This window comes from Colletotrichum spaethianum (assembly GCF_022836535.1).
Source record: "Colletotrichum spaethianum MAFF 239500 DNA, contig75, whole genome shotgun sequence".
NCBI lineage: Eukaryota > Fungi > Ascomycota > Sordariomycetes > Glomerellales > Glomerellaceae > Colletotrichum > Colletotrichum spaethianum.
Window position 1 is genome coordinate 8193 of NW_026054845.1, and position 20656 is coordinate 28848.

At 50.7% G+C, this 20656-nt stretch overlaps 7 protein-coding genes across 7 annotated transcripts; 3 read left to right on the forward strand and 4 right to left on the reverse strand.

Moving 5' to 3' along the window:
• Positions 1-903: 903 nt before the first annotated feature.
• On the reverse strand, positions 904-1107 carry ColSpa_12810 (uncharacterized protein; the record flags this gene model as incomplete). Its single annotated transcript, XM_049279022.1, has 1 exon — positions 904-1107. The coding sequence occupies one exon, from the start codon at positions 1105-1107 to the stop codon at positions 904-906; it is 204 nt and encodes a 67-aa protein (XP_049134979.1).
• An 875-nt stretch (positions 1108-1982) lies between these two features.
• ColSpa_12811 (putative oxidoreductase) lies at positions 1983-2906 on the forward strand (the record flags this gene model as incomplete). Its single annotated transcript, XM_049279023.1, has 1 exon — positions 1983-2906. The coding sequence occupies one exon, from the start codon at positions 1983-1985 to the stop codon at positions 2904-2906; it is 924 nt and encodes a 307-aa protein (XP_049134980.1).
• An 874-nt stretch (positions 2907-3780) lies between these two features.
• Positions 3781-4710, reverse strand: ColSpa_12812 (transcriptional activator protein DAL81; the record flags this gene model as incomplete). The annotated part of the gene is made up of 1 exon (XM_049279024.1): positions 3781-4710. One exon carries the CDS (start codon positions 4708-4710, stop codon positions 3781-3783), a length of 930 nt encoding a protein of 309 aa, XP_049134981.1.
• A 2758-nt stretch (positions 4711-7468) lies between these two features.
• On the reverse strand, positions 7469-9364 carry ColSpa_12813 (alpha-glucosides permease MPH3; the record flags this gene model as incomplete). Its single annotated transcript, XM_049279025.1, has 5 exons — positions 7469-7657; positions 7737-8128; positions 8199-8533; positions 8593-9068; positions 9137-9364. The coding sequence occupies 5 exons, from the start codon at positions 9362-9364 to the stop codon at positions 7469-7471; spliced, it is 1620 nt and encodes a 539-aa protein (XP_049134982.1).
• A 2651-nt stretch (positions 9365-12015) lies between these two features.
• Positions 12016-13523, reverse strand: ColSpa_12814 (trans-enoyl reductase ccsC; the record flags this gene model as incomplete). The annotated part of the gene is made up of 3 exons (XM_049279026.1): positions 12016-12597; positions 12656-13176; positions 13226-13523. The coding sequence occupies 3 exons, from the start codon at positions 13521-13523 to the stop codon at positions 12016-12018; spliced, it is 1401 nt and encodes a 466-aa protein (XP_049134983.1).
• A 609-nt stretch (positions 13524-14132) lies between these two features.
• ColSpa_12815 (uncharacterized protein) lies at positions 14133-14524 on the forward strand (the record flags this gene model as incomplete). The annotated part of the gene is made up of 2 exons (XM_049279027.1): positions 14133-14292; positions 14448-14524. 2 exons carry the CDS (start codon positions 14133-14135, stop codon positions 14522-14524), a joined length of 237 nt encoding a protein of 78 aa, XP_049134984.1.
• Positions 14525-14696: 172 nt separating this feature from the next.
• On the forward strand, positions 14697-15405 carry ColSpa_12816 (putative transporter; the record flags this gene model as incomplete). Its single annotated transcript, XM_049279028.1, has 3 exons — positions 14697-14813; positions 14843-15018; positions 15075-15405. The coding sequence occupies 3 exons, from the start codon at positions 14697-14699 to the stop codon at positions 15403-15405; spliced, it is 624 nt and encodes a 207-aa protein (XP_049134985.1).
• Between the last annotated feature and the right edge of the window lie 5251 nt (positions 15406-20656).

Genomic DNA, 20656 nt, shown 5'->3' on the forward strand with positions numbered 1-20656 from the left:
TTAGGGTCTCTCTGATTCCTGCAAAGTCAATCCTCTCTGTTCATCCTCTGCTGAGTTGGCATACCGGTAAGTGACTCCGACACCGACAATCTGATACGAACATGTCAAGTTCGGGTACACGGACTTCCGCCGATAAGGCAGGGCGCGCGCGACCCTCCAATGGCCATCAGGCTGTTGCAAACGGCCTGAGTTCCCTTCAGAGGAGGCAGCCCATCCCGTTGAGGGCACTGATTGCCCGGACTGAAGGAAGAGCGGGCCCTTCCGAACCCTCCCGATAGGGGTCCTGCAGGCTGTATGCCTCCATCAACTCCCATCTTGTCTCCATCAGCCTCCATTCCGCCCTACATCGGGACCCTCCAATGACATCAGGGAGCAGCCTGAAACCACGTTCCTGAGTCTCGCAGGGCATTGGACCAATTAAAGACTTGCTACAAGGATGCTGTCTATTCCAACAGGCCCCAGCGGCAGGGCGCTAGAACAACTTTTCCAGACTTTGATCTCTAGCAATGCAAGAGACACTGCCCTGCCTGTACATGTGAAATGGCAAATTCGCGACTCGCATTGCGCATCCCTCGTAACACCGCCTTCCATGCCGGGTTGTCATAGACGAACTCGTCTAGCACACCTTTAGCACTCTACCGTGCATTCACTACCACTCAATCACACACAACAGGAACGATTGCGGGAACTTCTCAGGCTTCAGAGGTCCATTTCTGATGGAGCTCGAGCTGCACCACGTTTTGAACTGGTCCACCTTGGCCGTGATGCTGTCGGCAGCTTGACGTCATATGGGTAAAAATTGCGTCTGTCGCTTAGTGCGGCTTTTCATTTCACGATACCTTACCCAGGATACTGTACGTACCCATCTTTTCAACGTCTCCGTTAAAAACTGGGTTTTCTTTTTCAGCCGTAATCGATGCCGATGCTGTGCCTCCGATGCCTCGTGTCCATCTGCCGCGGCTGAAACGGCGCCTGCTGTGTCTTCGGGAGTAATGACCGAACAAAGTCCCTCGAGGCTTGGCTCTTGGGAGTCGGAACTCCTGCAGCGATCTCCAATTTTTTCTGCCCTTCAGACTTGCTCTTGTTGGTGAAATTTCTCATGGGCATTGTAAGATTTGCGCCAAGGTGACCCCGATATTCGCCACAGCCGCGGGAAAAAAAATTTGTGAGGCTCAACAATCCGATCGGACCCTATAATTCAGCCTCATAGACCAATAATTCTGGTGATCAATTCGTCTGATACATCGCGTAGTCCGCCATATACATGCGACATGAGTCGAGTTTAGCAGCCAAGGTCGGTGTTCGGCGGCCGGAACTGAGGCCTGCCGCAGGTACCTAGCCAGCAGCTACTGTATTTCCATACATATTAGAGAATCCTGACTCGGACGTCGCCCATCGGCCCAGCATCGGCGGAGACACGGCACGTCATCGGACCCATCACCCGGCGGAGCAGCGGCCCAGCACCGGCGGAGAACCTCTACGTCATTGGGCCCAGCACTAGCGGGTCGAAGGCCCAGAGATAACGGGGCATCAACCTGGCACCGTTGAGACAACGGACGAGTACCGACTGGGAACCGCTAGCATCGACTCGGAAACGACATTGGTTTACATGGAAGACCGACTCACCACCATCGAGGTACCGACCCTCGACATGATATGGGGCAACATGTTGGAGAACGGATCCCCATTCAAGACGGGGGGCATCAACCCAGTACATACGGGAAATTCACCACGGCGGGTCCGCGGCTGGCGACAAGAGAGGACGCCATCGGTCCGAAATAGGTAATAGGAGAAGATACAGAGAGACATCGAAAAGGATAAAAGGAAACAGATAAGTCGGCAACATCTGCTCTTGTTCTTGGAAGCATCACTCACACACCAACCACTCCAAACGGCCTTAACAAACCAACAAGCACTTCGCTTTGATACCCAACACATCCTTCTATTCGAACATCTACACAACAACCCTTCAAATATTTACAATGGCCACCCAGTTCGCTTCCCGTCAGCCTGAGATTGGCATGGAGAAGGTTATGCCTACCCGCCAGGACTCTGGATACGCTTCTCCTTGCGACTCTCCCCGCTTGACCGTCAGACTCAACGACGGCAACGAGATCCCTCAGATCGCCCTCGGTGTCTACAAGGCCCCCAACGGCCAGGAGACTGAGGATGCCGTCATTGCCGCTCTTGACGCCGGCTACCGCCACATCGACTCTGCCGCCAGATACGCCAACGAGGAGGCTTGCGGCCGCGCCTTGAAGAAGTGGTTCCAGAAGACCGGCACCCCCAGATCTGAGGTCTTCGTCACCACCAAGCTTTGGGACGCTGACCACGGCTACGAGGCCACCTTCAAGGCTCTCTGCGACTCCCTTGAGAAGTTTGGCCTCGACTACTTCGACCTCTACCTCATTCACTCCCCCTCCGACAACAAGGAGAAGCGTATTGCTTCCTGGAGGGCCCTCGAGACTGCTCAGCGCCTCGGCAAGGTCCGCTCCATCGGTGTCTCCAACTTCAGCTCCCAGCACCTTGAGGAGCTGATGCAGGAGACCTCCGTCGTCCCTGCCGTCAACCAGATCGAGGTTCACCCCTTCTGCCAGCGCCAGGACCTCGTCGACACCTGCCGCAAGCACGGCATCGCCATCGAGGCCTACTCTCCCCTCGCTCGCGGCAACAAGCTCGAGGACCCCACCGTCGGCAAGATCGCTGAGAAGTACGGCAAGACCCCTGCTCAGATCCTGCTGAACTGGAACGCCGCCCGCGGCAACATCGTCCTCCCCAAATCTCTCACTGCCCACCGCATCAAGTCCAACTTCGAGTCCTTTGACTTTGAGCTCTCCCAGGAGGACATCGCCACCATTGACGCTCTTGATGAGAACTACGTCACCGGCTCCCTTCACAAGGAGTAAATGATGTCTCGACATCTGCCCTTCGGGCACCCCTTTGATCGGCACATACACTGCTGGGATAACCAGCAACATCTGAGCATTCCTCCATCCTGAGGGCATTGGAACAGACTCTACATCTGCCGGCGTGACGCATTACGCACGTCGTCCATCCAGGACATTTAAAAAGGAGTTGATTGCAACATGCGCCATTCGGCGTTTTATTCCCCCCGCCGAAGAGTTTGATTCGGAGTTTGGATTCTTTTTTGGGAGGACACATAGACAGAAGATCTAGACGAGCGAGATAAACAGCACATCAGGTCCAGCCTGGTACGAATTTATGCCCCAATTTTCTAAACTTAGCTCTCTTATGACGACTTGAGTGATTGTTTCATGACTGTGCCTTGGCCTAATGAATGTGATTGCAAGGACTAGATACTGATCTTTGACTTTGCAGAGAGCGATCTCTACATACCGGTACTACTGGATCGTATCGAAGTTATCTGCTGTGCTTATCAGCCCCTCCCCCTTTTACGCTTGACCATCCTCAGTAGCCGGCCCTAGAGTGTGGGCACCGTGGGTTCACGATCCAGGTTCCAGATCTCCGGGACAGGTCACAGGCATTCACCCGCGTGGGTCCAAAGGACTCCGAGCTCACGTGTTACTGTGATTTGGACGACAAGAACTGCCTTTCGATTCACAAGTCTTTCCGAATGCTCGCTACGATGCGTTGATTAGATACATCGCTTGAAATCACATGAAAAAATTTGGCAACGAAGTTTACAATAACCCATGCTTGACCCAAAACGAAGAATTTTTCTTGCAAGTCCCACTTATCTAAGGCTGCGATCGACTGTCATCGATGACGGTCCTCTGATTCTAACCAACCCCCTTGTTCTTAAAGGCCCAATCCGGGCTCGAATTGAACATCCAACGGCATCGCGTCCAGGGTGTTTGCAAGTTCCAACGCCGACGCCATGGGCCAATCCCAGACATTCCATTGCAGTTGGTCGAGCACAGGTTGCTGGGTATCTTTGGCAGAGAATGTTTTTTTCCGGAGCACATCGAGGACATCAGCACACTGAGCGATATACCCCCTTGCGTCATCGGCTCGCAGCTGTTTCAGTGTTTCGGCGCAAGTCTTGACCAAGTCCTCGTCCTCTTCGTCGCTTGCGATTGGTTGGCCTTTCCATCTCGCAAATAACAACGTCAAGCCAGCCTGCCAAAGCATGTGTAATCCGTTCGGGTAGAGGTGGACAATTGCGATAGCTTCAATGCCCTGTTGTGGCGCATCGATGTTTGAGTCAAACACACTTGTAGCAGTCAGCCTAATCAGCTCGGCAGAAGCGCGACCGCATGCGAGCAGAGAGGCATTGAATTGTGGATCCGCGGTTGTAAACGCAAGGGCCGGCCGGTGCACATGGACTGTGGCATTGTAGAACGCAGCGCGGAGGAACATCACTTCGAATGTGTTTGTCGATGCGATAGGGGGTAGGTCCACACCGTCGTCTTCAGGGTCGGCTACCTTGTCTATGGGTAGCATTCGTTTCCACATGGTTAGTTCGGCTTGCAGTTGGTTAACTTTGGTTACGCCGCCGCGCCGCCGAGTGGTCGAGTACAGCTTTTCTAAAGCTTTACCAACGATGACCGCGAGCTTGAACATGCACAGTGCGGTATCGACTTGGGTACGCTCTCCAGGAAGGGGGAAAGCCACTCTCTCGCGCGATACTTGGTCGTGATCAACTCGTGATGGAAGATCGGTATCGACGTCCTGGTCTCGAATGAGCCTTGGCATGCCGTGATAGGCGCTGGAAAATCTGTGAGGCATGTGAGTTGCCATCAAGATAGAAGTCAGGAGACGGGAGCAACCCACGTATCAAGCGAGTACTGGCACCACCATACGCGACGTCGCAACTCAGTCTCTAGTGGATCAAACTTAAACCTTTGAGAGTGTCGGTGAAGCCCAAGGTTCTGTGCCATTCTTGTTGCCATTCCTCCGAGTTGAGAAGCTACTGAGTAGCGAGACGAAAGTTGCAGATAGATTTGAGCAATCTCCAGCCCTTGCAGGGTTTGCAAAGACGGTCTTTCATGGAGAACGTTGGTTAAGGTAGAAGCCATTGCATAATACTTCTCCGAAAGACACAAGAAGTGTTGGTGATTCTGTCCACAAGACCCCGAGAGCCCGAGAGTTCCCAATGCAAGTAAACCAAGTACTTGGTACATCATCCTAAGATCCCCATGTTCTGGATCTTCATTTAATCGACAGAAAGCCTCGAGAGTAGAGTGTTTATGCACAATAGGGTAAAGTGGTGTCCAGCGGTCGATGGTCGCTTCAAGGATCTCCGCCGAGTTGAGCGGGAGTTGAGAGACCATCGTGACAATCAGGTGTGACTCGGAATCTTTGGGGAGATGCCCCAAATATTATGAAGGTAGAGGTTGTATACGCTGCTCGGAAATGTTTCAGTATGAATCCTCAGCATTTGCAATTGTTGCTCGGCCTGGCTGATGAAGTGGACGCCTGTTGATGATCCCGCAAACATTGCAACTTGATCGTCGCTAGACACCAACCTTCCCATGTGACCAACCACGGGTTCTGCGCCCTGCCTTGTTCTCAAAGCCGGAGGAGCTTCTGTGCGGCGCGACCAAGTGGATAGTGGTCTGTGTGCGTCGTTGCCAAGAAAGTGGCTAAGCGGTGATTGTTCCGAGACAATACGTTGTTGCCGTAGTGTTCCTTGGTCTGGAGACTGTGAGGCCTGCGCAACTACGCCAACCGCAGGCTCCGGTGTTTCCGAGGGAGCAGACCCATTACCGCGGTCTTCGATGGCTTCGTTTTCATAGTAGCTGGGAAAGTGTTAGCGGGCTATATTGGGATCAAGCTGGCTTTCGGTGGTAACTCACCTTTTCCTCTTTCTGTTGCGTTTCAACTTCGTTGAGACGATGCAAGCTACTCCCCCCATGGCACAAGGGGTGCACTATAGCACATTAGTCTAGTTCATGGGTGACTTAGGGCGGGAAGGCATGCCTCGAGCGGCAGCTTACCTTCTCGCCATCGCCATAACATCGAATTTTTCGTCTAGTAGATATGTTCAAGTAAGCCTGTGAAATTAAATGTAGGCAGACTAGGCTGCAATCTAGCCCAAGACAGGAACTGCTTACCGGCGGCAGCGATCGCTATAGAAGGTGTTAGCATTTCATTATTCTACGTAACGGGGGCCCTCTCACCAAACCTGTCCCGAGTGCGCCTTGGAAAGAATCCCCTGACCATTCATATTCTATATGTCACCGATCATTGTAAGTTGTCTTGAGTGCGATGCTAGTTGGGGTTCGTCGGGCCTCAGGCGCATAGCAAGGCGCGTGCACGTTAGATATGAAATGGCGATGAAAATTTGTGAGGGAGAAGATCGTCCAGTCCGATCAGAATCCGCCAATCCGCCAAGTGAGTTAAATGTGTTTTTTGTTGCATATATTCATTTATTGCATATAACCCAAGTAACGGGAAACAGTCTTAGTGCCGTGGTGAAAATTCACCCTCATGAAATACGATGGTCGGAAAGCAAAGCCCGTTACTAGAGCCCATTTTGTCTTTTTTCAATAGCGAGCGGCTGAGGTAGCACTGCATTCATGCGGGCTCGACGTGTTCCTTTGACTGGTAATCCATCGCGGAAGACGGCGCATCAGAAAATCTGGGGTAACTCGCATGGAAATATCTCAATTGGTTTCACAGCTGTTCGGCCGAATTGTATATGTGATCGCGTCTTTTCAGGGTTAATCATGGTCGCAGGAAGCAACTTTACCCAGCCAGAAAACGACTTGAATACTTGAACCTTCTTAATGATTCAGCGAAATTGGAGCACCCAACGAGGTTGCGTGTATGATGTGCCGATCCGGTAAACCCCTCCTGTTCAAAGGTTGGAGAGGGATTGATGTTCTCCTCATTAGTCCCACATGCCTCCTAGAGGGGGTGCATGTCGGTGGCCGTTCCAAGCTCATGTGCCCTGGCCCTCGACTTGTCTTTGTTCCTGTTTGAGCCTCAAAATGCGCGCTGCATTCAACTACACGTGAGATGCGAAATGCTCTTAAAGAGCCTTTCAGTCATCCTTTCTTTGAAACATTTCGTGTTGATACAATTTGAAGTTGGTGATATACAGGCTCCGTTGTGTTTACCTTGTGCAAAGGCTGCCAGACCATGTCGATACGATACTTGAGTGCAATGAAATTACCTGCCGCCCTTAGACCGCGCGGCTTAACTCGAGCAGGGCAAGCTTGGCACCTTTGTAGACTAAAATTCAAAGCCTTGGTAGTCGGGTAATTTTATTATCTGTAAGGTATGTGTGTCTCTTCTGACGTGTCAGGCACGGGAAAGTTCATGCGCCTTGTCACTCCTAGGAAGAGTAACCCCGTCGTTGACATTGCTCGGAACCCTGCGCGTACTCTGACACACACTTCAATACCTTACCCTCATCCCCCTTTCTCCCTTCTTAACTCAACCCTCCCTAGCTGGAGCCGCCCCGTATGTGCTACGCCTCAGTCAAGTCGGTGGACTTTTCGGTCTAGAACCGAACTCTAGCATACAAGTCGCAGCCTGTCTACTCGTCGTCGTTGATGTCGACAACGGTCTTCTCCCACTGGCGAGCTGGGACACGTCGCTTGAATAGGATATCGATCTCGCGGAAGGACCGACCCTTCATCTCTGGCAAGTAGAGCCACGATACGGCGAAACAGAAAAAGCCAGTTGCACCCCAAACGTAGCCGCACCTGCCGCCCAGGTTCACGCCCTATTATCAATTTAATTGTAAGCGAACTCGGGCTCGTTATTGTAGGAATTTGGGATGGGAGGGATAGGAGCAATCATACCGTCGGGTTGAGCATATAAGTTGCGAGGAAGATACAAGGGATGTTCACGACATAGTAGGCTCCACGTCCAATACCAGTCGTCAGGGGGCGGAGGCGAACAGACGATGTCTCTGCAATGATGACCCACGAAGCGGGTGCAGGGCCAAGCGTGAAACCAACCGAGACGATAAGGCCCAGTGACGCCATCGCCAAAGAGGCCGAGGTAGACGTGCCAACAGAGCCTGCAACGCCAAGCGCGATCAGAAAGAGGACATTAATGAACGAGCCCCAAACGTAAATGGTTCGTCGGCCGAGATATGTCGTGAGAATCCAAGAAAGCATAACAAAGATAGTTTGTAGAGCGGAGGTAATAAGACCAAGGGCAAAGGCAAGCTGCGAACCAATACCGGCCTCTGTTTATACGTTAGTCCGAATGATGCAACATTTACCACAAGTAGATGGCAAATAAAAACAGCAACTCACGCCTGAAGAAGTAAACGGCTTGGTTGGCGATAAGGTTACCCGTGAGGTTCTGAGCCGCATACACACCACAAACAATGAGGGTGCGGTATCTATCAGTGCCTTTGAACAGCTCAATATAACTAGGCTCCTTTTCGGTTTTCTCAAGCTCAATAGTACGACGCATCATGGCGACAGTCTCATCGGCGTTCGTAGCCGACGCACGCCCAAGGCGTCGAATCGAAACTGCAGCTTGCTCAAGACGTCCCTTGCGAACCAGCCACCAAGGTGACTCGGGAGCCACAAAGAGGAGGATGGCGAGGGGTGTGGGGAACATCCATTGAAGCGCAATAGGAATCCTGGTTTACGTGTTGTCAACATTAAAGGAGAAATCCATCAGGCTGAAAGGAGTACACACCTGTATGCACTAGCGTCGTGTTTACTCTCGTACACGTAGCAAACACCGCCTACAATAATGGCGCCAATGGCCCAGAACATCTGCAACATCTGGGTTGCAGGGGCTCTCAGCCTCATGGGCACAATCTCGCTACAGTATGCTGGTGCGTTGGCGATGAAGATGCCCCATGGGATGCCCTCTAGAAGCTGGCTGACAAACATGACGGCGAGTGAGTTGGCGAAATAGAAAACAAAGATAAAGGCGTTCAAGAGCATGAGGCCAAGAATCGTGGCCCAACGATACCCAATACGGCTGGTGATGGGACCGGCGATGCAAACGCCAATGATGGCACCAAGAGGGCCACCCACCTGGAGCGCAGACTGCCACGATGCCTCGATTGATTTGTTGCCGTCTTTGTCTATGATACCAAACGTATCCTTGAACTCGTCCATGGCCACGAAAGAGCCCATTAGGAAGACACAGTAAGACTCCATAATCTAATAGTGGTTGTCAGCTGCAACTCCTCGAAGGGAGTGGGTTGGTGGATGAAGGTCCTGTAGCTTACAATTGTCGTGGACATGATAAAAGCCCAGAGGGAGGCCATGGGATAGAGCTTGACGGCCTCCAGCACTCCCATGTCATACTCTGCCTGCTCCGCCTCGATGGCATCGGCCTTGTATGCCGCGGCCGTCGCCTTCTCGTCGAGGTCGGCAACATGGTCGACGTTGGCGGCATACGCCTCAACCTTTGCGGGGTCGCCGCCGGGCGACTTGGAGTCGATTGGGTTGCTCATGGTGTTGACCTCAAAGATCAGTGGTGTTGGCCGTGTGTATGAGGATGAAGCAAAGGGGAACAGAGAGAAAATGGAGCTGGTAATGGGCGGCCTGTTATTAAAGTCTTGTCTTACTTGGCTAAATGCAGTTCCTCGCTTATCCAGGCTCTTTCGGCCTGTGCAGCCAATACGGACGGGTCAACTGGGATACGAATCCCACAAGTGCAATCTGGACACGGCTCTCCCCCCCAACGAAGCTAACCCCGCCCCCCGCATTGGCCACAACGTCCCACAAAACCCCAGAGTGTCACCCGCCTTCTCCAAGGACCCGGGGTCTAGGGTCGAATATCGGGTCTTGATACAACGAGCCCGGTGGGAAATCCCCCTGTGCCGCGACGCGCTCCAATGGGACGTAGTCAAGAGTTGAAAGCAGCGCACTCGCACACTACTCTGGGTGGTCGGCAACTATAACTTCACTAGAGAGTTGTGCTGATTAACTCAGGGGCCCTGTTGTTCTTAGATGGCTCGCGCGCTTGAACAGTCACAGCTTCTTAGTTCCATGTGACCTGGGACTACTGCCAAATCTACTCTCTCCTGTCAATATTGATGCGGGCGAGTGGTGAACACCGGGAGGGACAGGCGCATGACTATGAATCAGCTGTTTCCCTCGGTAGCTCGGTAAGCACTAGGCCGCACACCGAGGTGTTTCTAGCCGCTGCCATTCCAAAGGGCGACAATCTTGCCGAACTTGGAATTTTAGGTACATGATTAGGCTAAAGCTTAGTAGGAACTCCATTTTGTTTTCTCGTCCGCCGGTTGTAGCGTAGTGCAGCAGTGATTCCCCGAGGGAGTTCCGCCGTCGGATGCTCTCAGTGGATCGCATCGGATTCGTACGCCACTTTGGACAGCAAGACTACAACGGCGTCTTCACGCCACGCGGACGCAGGATCGTTAAGCGCCCGAACACCTTTCGTCGCTCAACGCGTCCCAGACATTAAGGAAGTTCAAGTCGGCGTGGTTGCGCAGGGCAGCTACCCGGAGGCAGGTGAGTTGATTCCGGCTGACTCGTCGGCTGGGACAAAAACAACATTCGAACCAACCAGTTGCCAAAACAGGCGCGGCATCTGAAACCTGCAGTGTTGCGAAGCGGCCAAGAGCGGGGTGAGGCCTGGATCTTGCGTTTGCTGCACTGTCAGAAATGCACCAGCATCACATCAGCATTTGCACACGCGGCGCCGTCTCCTTTGGAAATGGACTAGTGCAAGGCCAACCCGGTGCCGTGGTCTAGGCGATCTCTTGACTCCATGTTGGAGGATCTTGTGCAGGTACTCCCTGCCCCCTACTTCATCTTAATGCTGAAGGTATGGTTCCATCACGTCGTAGTACCGCCTTTGTCGGGAGACCGAATGGCTCATCGTGGTCGATGTGTTAGTGAGAGTAATTTGCTCGTCTGGGGTTGGTGAGCGGCTGGGCGGCAGTAGCGGTTTCTCATTAATGTGCGACATTCTTGGTGTCGCATGCAACAACCTGGTTGTCGCTACTGGTACCCCAGTTGTTGCAGCCGATGATCATTTTTGCATTGGTCGTTTATCCATGTCTTCAAGTGACCTTCTAGAGTTCTTCTGTTTCTGATAGTTGTCTGCATGGCCCCGCGGTTTCTCATCCATACAAGTGCCCAGCCGTCTGTTTCCTGAACGGCGAATGGAGTAAGTGTGGCGGCTCCCAACACCCTCCCTCTGTAAGTCCAACCCTCAAACGACAAGACACGCGACGTATTTCAATCATTAGATGATCGAACTTTGATTTTATAATTTGATTCTCGACTGGAAGCGAGCATCTGATTGCACCAAAAATCTCACGCAGCCGAAGCCACGGAAAGAACGGTGTCCCGACAATCGCCATATCAACAGTTCTAGCTTCGATATAGTACCACTCTGGACAACCCCAACAAATCACTGTAGCCTCTACAAGGCAAGCGATAAGTCTGTCTTCTCCAAAAATTCACCAATCACCTGTTGCTATGGGTATCGACTCCCATTGTTGGGTGAAGAATGCTTCCAAATAAGCTTGGACATCTGATAATTTGATTACTGCGGCAAAAATCGGCACTTTGTAACCATCATCGTACCAGCAACCTCAACCCATTTCGTGCTTCTGAATGCAGTTTTGAACGTATTTCCAACACCTGAGTCTCCTGTAACAAGAAACCTCCCGCACTGGGGAGTCAGATGACTACCAAGCTAGTTGCCGCGCGTTTATATTTGTTGCGATCCGTCATGCAATCTTCTTCTCCTGTGCTGCACATATGCCCCTACCACGTTTAGCGCTCTACTGCGTCATTGATAGAGCTTTCGGGCAGGCCAGCGATTGGGATCGGGCATGAAATATCATCGTGTCCACCAAAGACGCGTTATTTTTTCGTGTGTGGCGAAGAAGCTCACAATTTTTCTGCGAGGATGACTGACGTGCCCAATTGGTTTGATGAATTGATGAATGGATGGAAAGACCGAATTAAGAAACCGGGTGCTTCTGGGCCCTTCGCGACAAGTCTTGGGCACTGAGATAGCCAACACTCGATAAAGAAGCAAGGTGAAGGGAAAGCCGTAGATGTTGGTATATTCAGTTTTACATCTATAACTCTATCCTGCTGAGGTATCCGTTCAAGTGAGCCTTTAATTGCTGCCATTTATTACTCCGTTTCCATTCACCGTCCTCTGGCCTAACAGCTCGTCAAGCATCAGTTGGCAACAGCCGAGGTATCTTGTGGGATCGCAAAGCTTGAAGAGCTCCGCTGATGCGAGGTGGGCTGTCACATGCGGTGACTTTTCCAGAGCTTCTTGCAAAGAGATGTTGTTCTCATGCGCCTCAACGCACGCCTTGTACACAATTTCGTGTGCTTCTTGGCGACCAGTGTACTTTGCCAAATCCATCATGACGGCTTCAGCAACAATCAGGCCCTTGGTCGACTTTAAGTTCGCCATCATGGCATCCTTGTTCACCTGCAGGCCAGACAGGGCAAACTCTGCTTGGTGGAGGGAACCAACAATCGAGATAAACGCCGTTGGAATTGCGGCCCACTCGAGATGCCATGGTCCGGAGGCTCTCTCAAAGTCTGATACCATGCCATCAAGGACAAGGCCGGCCTGCGCGCGGAGAATCTTTGATTGTGCAAGAATTGCCTCGCTTGAGATTGGGTTTCGCTTTTGGGGCATTGTCGAGGAGGCACCGCGGTGGGGGACGTAGGGCTCAGCAACCTGGGAAAAGAACAAAGTCAGTTTTCAATGTTAGTACAGATAACAGATGTTTACTGACCTCGTTCAGCTCGTTGGATGACATAATGATCAGATCCAAAGCAATCTTTCCCAAGCTACCTCCAACTAGAGCAAGATAGTTGATTATTTCAGCAACCGTATCGCGCGCCACATGCCAAGTGATAACGGGATCTTGAAGGCCAAGAATGGTCGCAAGGCGCTTGCGCACGCGAATACCACTATCAGAAGTGCCCAAAGACGCCAGGGTTCCAGCCGCACCGCCGAATTGAACAAGCAAGCAGCTTTCTTTAATTTGCTCGAGGCGTTTCACGTGTCTACGGAAGCCAGCTAGCCAGACAGCGCACTTGTATCCGAAGGTGATGGGGAGCGCGTGTTGCAAATGAGTTCTGCCCGCCATTGGCACGTCCCTGTAGGCGGCAGACATGTTTTCAAGTGTGGAAGTGACCTTGCGGAGGAGACGCTCAACAATTTCGAGGCCAGTCTTCATCTGGAGTACTGATGCAAGGTCCATGATGTCCTGGGTGGTAGCACCCCAATGGATGTAACCAGCTTCAAGCTTTGCTATCAGCATTTCTGATGAGCAGGAGCCGTGGGACTAAAGCCAACTTACATGTCTCTTCTGGAACCCATTTTGACATCTGCTCAACTAGAGGTAGGACTGGGTATCCAACAATTTCTGTGCGCGCGGCCAACAGCTGCCAATCGATCTTGGAGACGTCACAGTGTTCTCTCAATACGGCAGCGGTGCCGACAGGCACAATGCCTTCGGCCTCCTCCGCCTCGGCAAGAGCACATTCCGCCTTGATCAAGTTGGCGACGTACGACCGCTCAGAGAAGGCTTGACGAGCTTCCTCTGTGCCGAAGATGTTGCCAAAGAGCGTAGAATCGAAGACAGTGGCGGCAGACATTGCGAGTCAGATTGGAGCCGTAACAAACAAAGCCGAAAGTCGTAAATTCGCCTTATGTGGTATTTCTGGCGAGAATGCTGTTCAGAATGTGGCGGTCGTTTCTAGTAAATCCGTTCAATGCGTCGACGCGTTCCCCTTAGTCGGTTTTATTTCTTGACGTAGCTGGAGGTCCTGCCGGTCATCGTCCGGCCTTACACCGAGATCCCCCGCCGCGGGGCACGGGATAGCGCAGTAACGGGGCATCGGCAAGCGGAATAAGGGCAGTATTGGTGCATGCGGCGCGGCATAGCGGCGTAACGGCTTAACGGCATAGCACGGGCCAAGTAACGGTTCGCCGGGTCTTGGCCCCTAGTTCCTGGTATTCTCTACCCCGGACCGCGTGTTAAACATGGTCTCGTAGGATTAGCTATTGCGGGGAACGTGGATTTTCTGGGGATGTGTCGAACCATCTCTGCAATGCCGGGGTTGGCTGGTTGACAGATAATCATTGCGTATAAATCAGATGGCTTCGCTGTTCTGTTGTTCTTCACCTCCTCGAAACGACTTGCTTCTAGCACTAGAATCTCTCTCAAAAACATTTTTGTCTTCTTTAATCACCTTTGAGCCAACATGTCAACAGATGCAGGACCCGGCTCTAAGCAAGGAGTAATGCTTGACGTCGAGCATAGTGAAAAGTTGGCCCAGGAGGAGACTGTCGTTACAGGTGACTACTCCGGTGCAGAAGAGAAAACCGACCCAGTCGAAATCGCCCTAGTCCGCAAGCTCGATCGTAGAATCATGGTAATTTTCTCCAAAAGCTAACAGTTTTTTTACCAAGACTTTCGTCCTAATGCTAAATGTGTCTTGGTGTCTGTAGCCGATCCTTTGGGCGATGTACTTCCTCAATTATGTACGGTTTATCTCAATCTCAAACACCCTACCCAGCCTCTCTTAACATTGGAAATAGCTCGACCGAAATGCTTTACCACAAGCTCGACTTAACACTCTGGAAGAAGACCTAGGGCTCAAAGGTGTTGAATACAACACAGCTATTTCGATCCTTTTCGTTGGCTACCTCCTGATGCAAGGTTAAACTCCACTGCAAGAGCCCGTGCAAGACTCAGCTGATAATCCCAAGTTCCCTCAAATATGTTTTTGACTCGTACAAGGCCCTCAATCTATATGTCAGTCTGCATGATTGGCTGGGCTGCCATCTCTGCAGCTACTGCGGGAGTCAAGAGCTATGGAGGATTAGTCGCTTGTCGTTTTTTCCTCGGCTTCGTTGAAGCGGTGGGTTGCTACTTTGGATCAGTGAGTATGGTGTACTAACTCAAGCGCAGCCTTTCTACCCTGGTGCTCTCTACCTGCTTTCAATCTTTTACACCCGGAAGGAGCTTGCAACCCGTATATCTCTCCTCTACACCGGCCAAGTCGTGAGCACCGGGTGCTCCGGCTTGATTGCTGCTGCCACATTCGCTACTTTGGACAAAGTCAAGGGAATTGCCGGCTGGCAATGGTACAGTCTTGCCAAAACATCTGATACACGACAACTTCATCCTAACATCAGCTTAGGCTTTTCATTATTGAAGGCTCGGCCACTGCTTTGGTCGCCATCTTCGGCTTCTTCCTCCTTCCCGACGACCCTTCTGTTACCCGCTGGCTCACCGAAGATGAGCGAAAGCTTGCAGTTGATCGCATTCGCCGAGACACGGTCGGTCAGCAGGAGCGCGGATCTACCTTGGATGGCCTGAAGCAGGCCTGCAAGGATCCCAAGACTTGGCTGTTTTGCCTCATGCAGAACCTCCATATCTCAGCTTGCTCTTTCAACAACTTCTTCCCAACGATCGTCCGTACCATGTCAGTTGGACTGATATGCGATCCCGATTTGACTCGTAACCAATGAGGCTGATATTTCTTCTAGGGGATTTCGATCTACTACGGCACTCCTGCTTACTGCTCCTCCTTACTTTGTTTCTGGTTTCCTGGGAATTCCGTTTGCCTGGTCCAGCGGAAAGCTTAACGAGAGAACATGGCACATCACTGCCGGCTTATCTGTCGCCATTGTGGGCTTTGCTATGACTTGTGGTAGTACCAACAATGCCGTCAGATATACAGCGACGTTCTTATACGCCACGGGGGCATACAGTGTAGGAAGTGTCATTCGTGAGTTACGCTGTGTCTGTTCATGGAGATAAGCCAGCTGATAAATATACTAGTGGGCTGGGTCAGTAACACCTTGTCACAAACTCCCGAGAAGAAAGCTGTCGCATATTCTCTCGTCAATGTTACGGCCAACCTGGCATACATATACTGCGCTTATCTCTGGCCAAGCACCGATGGGCCAAAGTATATGATGGGTTTCTCAAGCATGATCGCGTTTGCTGCCACCAGTATCATGTGCGCATGGGTAATGAGGTTCTGGCTGATCAGAACCAATAAGAAGATTCGGGACAGCGAGGATGAGGCCGTCAAGCTGTACGCCTACTGATTTCTGGGCATAAACGGCGTTCTACTTTCTGAACAGGACCATCGAGATTGTCATGGGGTGGGTGTTATTAGCAAACACATAGAAGACCAACTAAGGACGTACGCGAATGGGCTCTAGTTTTGGTTCAGGTAAGTAACGCTGTCAGATAGCAATGCTTTAGATTTAAGTTGCAAGGTCAGGATGGGCGAATGTATGGAAGTTCCTAGCTGGAGATATAACACCACTGGGTCGCAATTGCATTGGTTTGGCTGTTGTTAACAAGAATCTCAGTGGCATGTTACGTGTAAATCTTTATACGCCAATGTCATGTTTTCTGGCCTGATACCCACGGATCCAGCCATACGATATAACTATGTGCTGATTAGTCGATTGCCGGACGACAAGAGAAGCGAGGTTTCTCGAGCAGGGATGACTAGACACCTGGTTGCCTGGGAGGGCAAAGTATATAAACCCACTTTAATTGCACTTGTGCCGTGAGTTGTGAACAGCATCATTGCAGACTACGAAACATTTCAGTGAATACTCCAGCTTCGTAAATATATATATATAAGCACTGCTGGCCGATGCCGAAACAAAAGTGAAGGTCTCTATCGTGTCTACTGGTAGCCGGAAGGTTTTGAGCTAAAACTAGAAATGAGTGCCAAGAGATTGCCGTGGCCAAATGATGATTCAAACCGACACTAAGTCTTCTGACAATCTCCGGTTCCCCTTCGTCGCTTCGGTTATCACAGCGCACTAGTCAACAACGTACTGCTTTTGTTCTCTCCCTCCTGGTGCGCTGTTTTAGTGCATGTTGCAGATCATCTCTCTGCCTTACCACAGGCGCAGGGCGGAGTAATGCGCAGTCATATGAAGCTCATATGAAGCTACCAGCCTTGCATGCATACGTGGCCGGAAATTAAAGGCTCTGACCTACTGCTCCACTGCACTGCCTGTCTTGGAGTCTCAAAGAGCCGCCCCTGAGCCCATGCCAATACTGGACACTAACCCCCAACCGACTTTTGGAGTATCCCACAGATAAAGCACACTTTCCCTCTTTCACTTTCCCTACCCAGTATCTGTCAGTTTTGTACATCGATATAACCTATAACGTCCTTGAAGCTCTTTGCGAAGCAGATGGTTGCCTTCATAACTTAAGATCTTTTCATTACATCGGCTGAACATCTTTGCTCTAGGTCACCCTTACTTCAGAATGGGTCATCGTAATTATGATATCGCTTGGATTCTGTGCTCCCCTGATCATCACGCGGTCGCCAAGTCTTTCTTTGATGAGACCTATGATCATTATTCCTCTGCACTTTCAAATGCCACCTACAGCACCGGTAGGGTTGGGCAACACAACGTTATTGCGGTGACCAAGGGTCTTGCGACCGCACTACAAAGCACTAGAGACGTCATGACGACTTATTGCAGGAGTTTCCTTCTATCCGAGCAGGCTTCCTAGTGAGCCCTAAGGCTATTGCTTCTTTAGCAGGACGTGCTCGAGTAGGGGACGTTGTTATTGGTACTACACCAAGCCTACAAAGCGGCATTGTATTTTTTGATGCTGGTGAAACGACAAAGCAGAAGCATCTCTTTGTAGACAGTCAACCGAAGCGCATCCCTGAAGCTGTTGCAATGGCTGTCGAAGCCCTCCTTAGCCAGGAACGGCGCGATGATTGGCTACGATCTCTTGACCAAGGCCATCCTGAATATCAGCGGACAGCTTTTCGTGGTGCGATTGGGTCTTCGACGCGGCCTCTTCACGATCTGACTCTCGTTGATCGTATCCGAGCCGAGAACAACGTTATGTGTTTCGAAACTACTGCTGCAAACATTAAGTGTCACTCACTTGTGCTTGTGAGTGGTATTGCCGGCTATATCGACAATCAACAGCCTCATATACCTTCCGCCGAGATCTGCAGGGTTGTACTTTCGTATCTTACTTGCCTGATCCGTCTAATCGATCCTGTCAAGCTTGGCTTTGAACCCACAATGGCGAACTACTTCGAATACGAAACCTTCGACCTAGAACAACCGAGGTTTCGACTACTGAGGCTTAAAGCTGGTTCTGGTCCACTCCATTGTCACCTTTTCCAATCGTACTTGGACGATAGAGAAATCACTGTTCCGTACGAAGCATTGTCGTACTTCTGGGGTAACAGCTCAACATTGCGACATACAGTGATAGTGAACAAGAAAGTCTTCTTTGTTACAGCAAATCTGTTTCATGCTCTTGAAGAGTTACGATACAAAGACAGAGACCGTATACTCTGGGTTGATGCTCTCTGCATTAACCAGAGCAATATCCAAGAACGTGGGCATCAGGTTAGATGGATGAGTAAGATATACAAGGACGCAGAACAAGTGCTTTCCTGGCTGGGGCATGTCAGCTACAGCATTGGTAGTCTGATATTGTTGCTCAACAGGTTCAAAGAAGAAGTTCCGCTTGAAGCATGGAACAAATGGTCTGTGAGCAATACCAAATGGTCGGATACCTGGTTGCTAATGCAACACCATCGCCTTGATGGACGCGACGTCAAATGGTCCGACCAAAAACTGATTCTGGAGTCGCTTATGAAAAACGAGTGGTCCAGTCGTGTCTGGGTTCTACAGGAAGTTGCCAACGCCAAACATGCTTCTCTCGGCTGTAGCGAAGGGTGGATTGACGCAAAAGTCTTCGCAATGGCACCGACACTTCTTGGTGTCAAACCAAACACCCAATGCCAAGCGATCATTGATATCATGCCTGGCCCATCAAGGAAATCTTCGTGTTGGGCACAAAAGCCTGATATATGTGCCCTCTTGTGGCGGTTCAGAGAGAGTAAAGCCAGTGATCCTCGAGACAGGCTATACGCGCTCCTAGGCCTTGCTTCCGATATGGGAACTGGGGAGGGGAGCATCAGAGCGGATCACACAAAACCCTAAGGAGCTGTCGTTAGCGAGATTACAGCATATCTCTTTGACAACACAACCTATCCCAGAATCGTCAAGCCCGCCAAAATCGCCAGTCTACAAGTCGAAATCCCGAATTATTCCGCTTCCATTTCAGACCGTATAGTCTTCTCTGAGGCATGCGATGAGGATGTGATTGAATTCATAAAAAAGCAGAAGCGAACAATTTGGATGTCGGAAGTCGCGGCTGCCTATACTTGGTGCAAAAGACCAAACCTTCTTGATTATTCAAGAAAGGGTATCGTACCTGCGTCTGTCCAGGTCACATTGAAACAAGTTTCCGATGGTACCATATCAGAAAATACTATACTGTTAGCTACATTCTTCGATAGCCAACAAGGCAAGCTCAAACTTACCAGCGACACTACAACGGCTTTAAGTCTACATAAAATAGACGCAGTTGCTTTGGCCTTACACATTGACGGTAAGGACATCGCGATAACAGAAGCACTAGCTGAAAGAGCAGTTTTGGACTCCGAATCACTTCAGCTCTTACTAGAAAGACGCGGCGATGAGGTGAAGATCACAGAATCGCTCATCAAAGCTGCTAAATCTCCAATCACCCACAAAACATTTAAGCTTTTGCTCGATAGACTTTCTAGCAGCAGCGGTGGCGGCTACGTGAAAACCACAAGATCACTAGCTGAAGCTGCGGCCCAGAGTGGACACGACACACTTCAGCTTTTGCTTCATAGGCGTGGTAACGAAGTTAAGGTTACTAAATCATTGACTGAAGTTGCCGCTCGTAGCGGTCGTCGGACACTTCGACTCTTGATTGGCAAGTGCGGGATCAAATTTGATAGCACCAAAGGTATTATTGAAACTCCACATCGACGAGGCATAGACATGGTTCAACTAGTCTTGCACCAAGATCGAAACGACATTAGAATAACAGCAGCACTTGCTGAGGAAGTAGCCCGGAGAGGACCTGAAGCACTCCGACTTCTACTTGATCGACGTGGTGATGAAATCTAGATGACTGGGTCGTTTCTCGAGATAGCAGCTCAGAATAACGCACTTCAGCTCGTACTCGATAGATGCGGCGACAAACTCGAAATGAATGAATCGCTCGTCAGAGCAGCAGCTCAGAATGGCCCTGAAACACTTCGCGTCTTACTCGACAGACGCGGCGATGAAGTCCAGATTACTGAGTCCATTGCTGAAACCGCCGCTCGCAGTGGACACGGCACACTTCAGCTCTTGCTTGACAGACGTGGTAGTGAGATCAAGATCACCGAGTCCCTTGTCAACACAGCAATATTAAACGGAAATGATACATTCCAGCTATTGCTTGATAGACGCATTAACGAAATTAAGATTACCGACTCAATCGTCAGACTAGTAGCTCAAAGTGGACATGAAAGACTTCAGTTCTTGCTTGACAGACGCGGTAATGAAGTTGAAATTACTGAGTCCCTTACAGACATAGCGGCCTGGAAAGGATATGACACACTTCAGCTTCTACTTGATAGACGAGGTGATGAAATCAAGATAACCGAATCACTCGTCAGGGTAGCAACCCAGAACGGACCTGACACACTTCAGCTTTTGCTCGATCGACGCGGTGATGAAATCGAGATAACCGAATCGCTTGCCATATTAGCACACAATGGACCTAAAACACTTCAGGTCTTACTCGACAGGCGTAGTGATGAAGTTAAAATCACAAAATCGCTCATTTACGCAGCAGGTCGAAACGGAGCTGCCACACTCCGGCTCTTGCTTGAAAGAC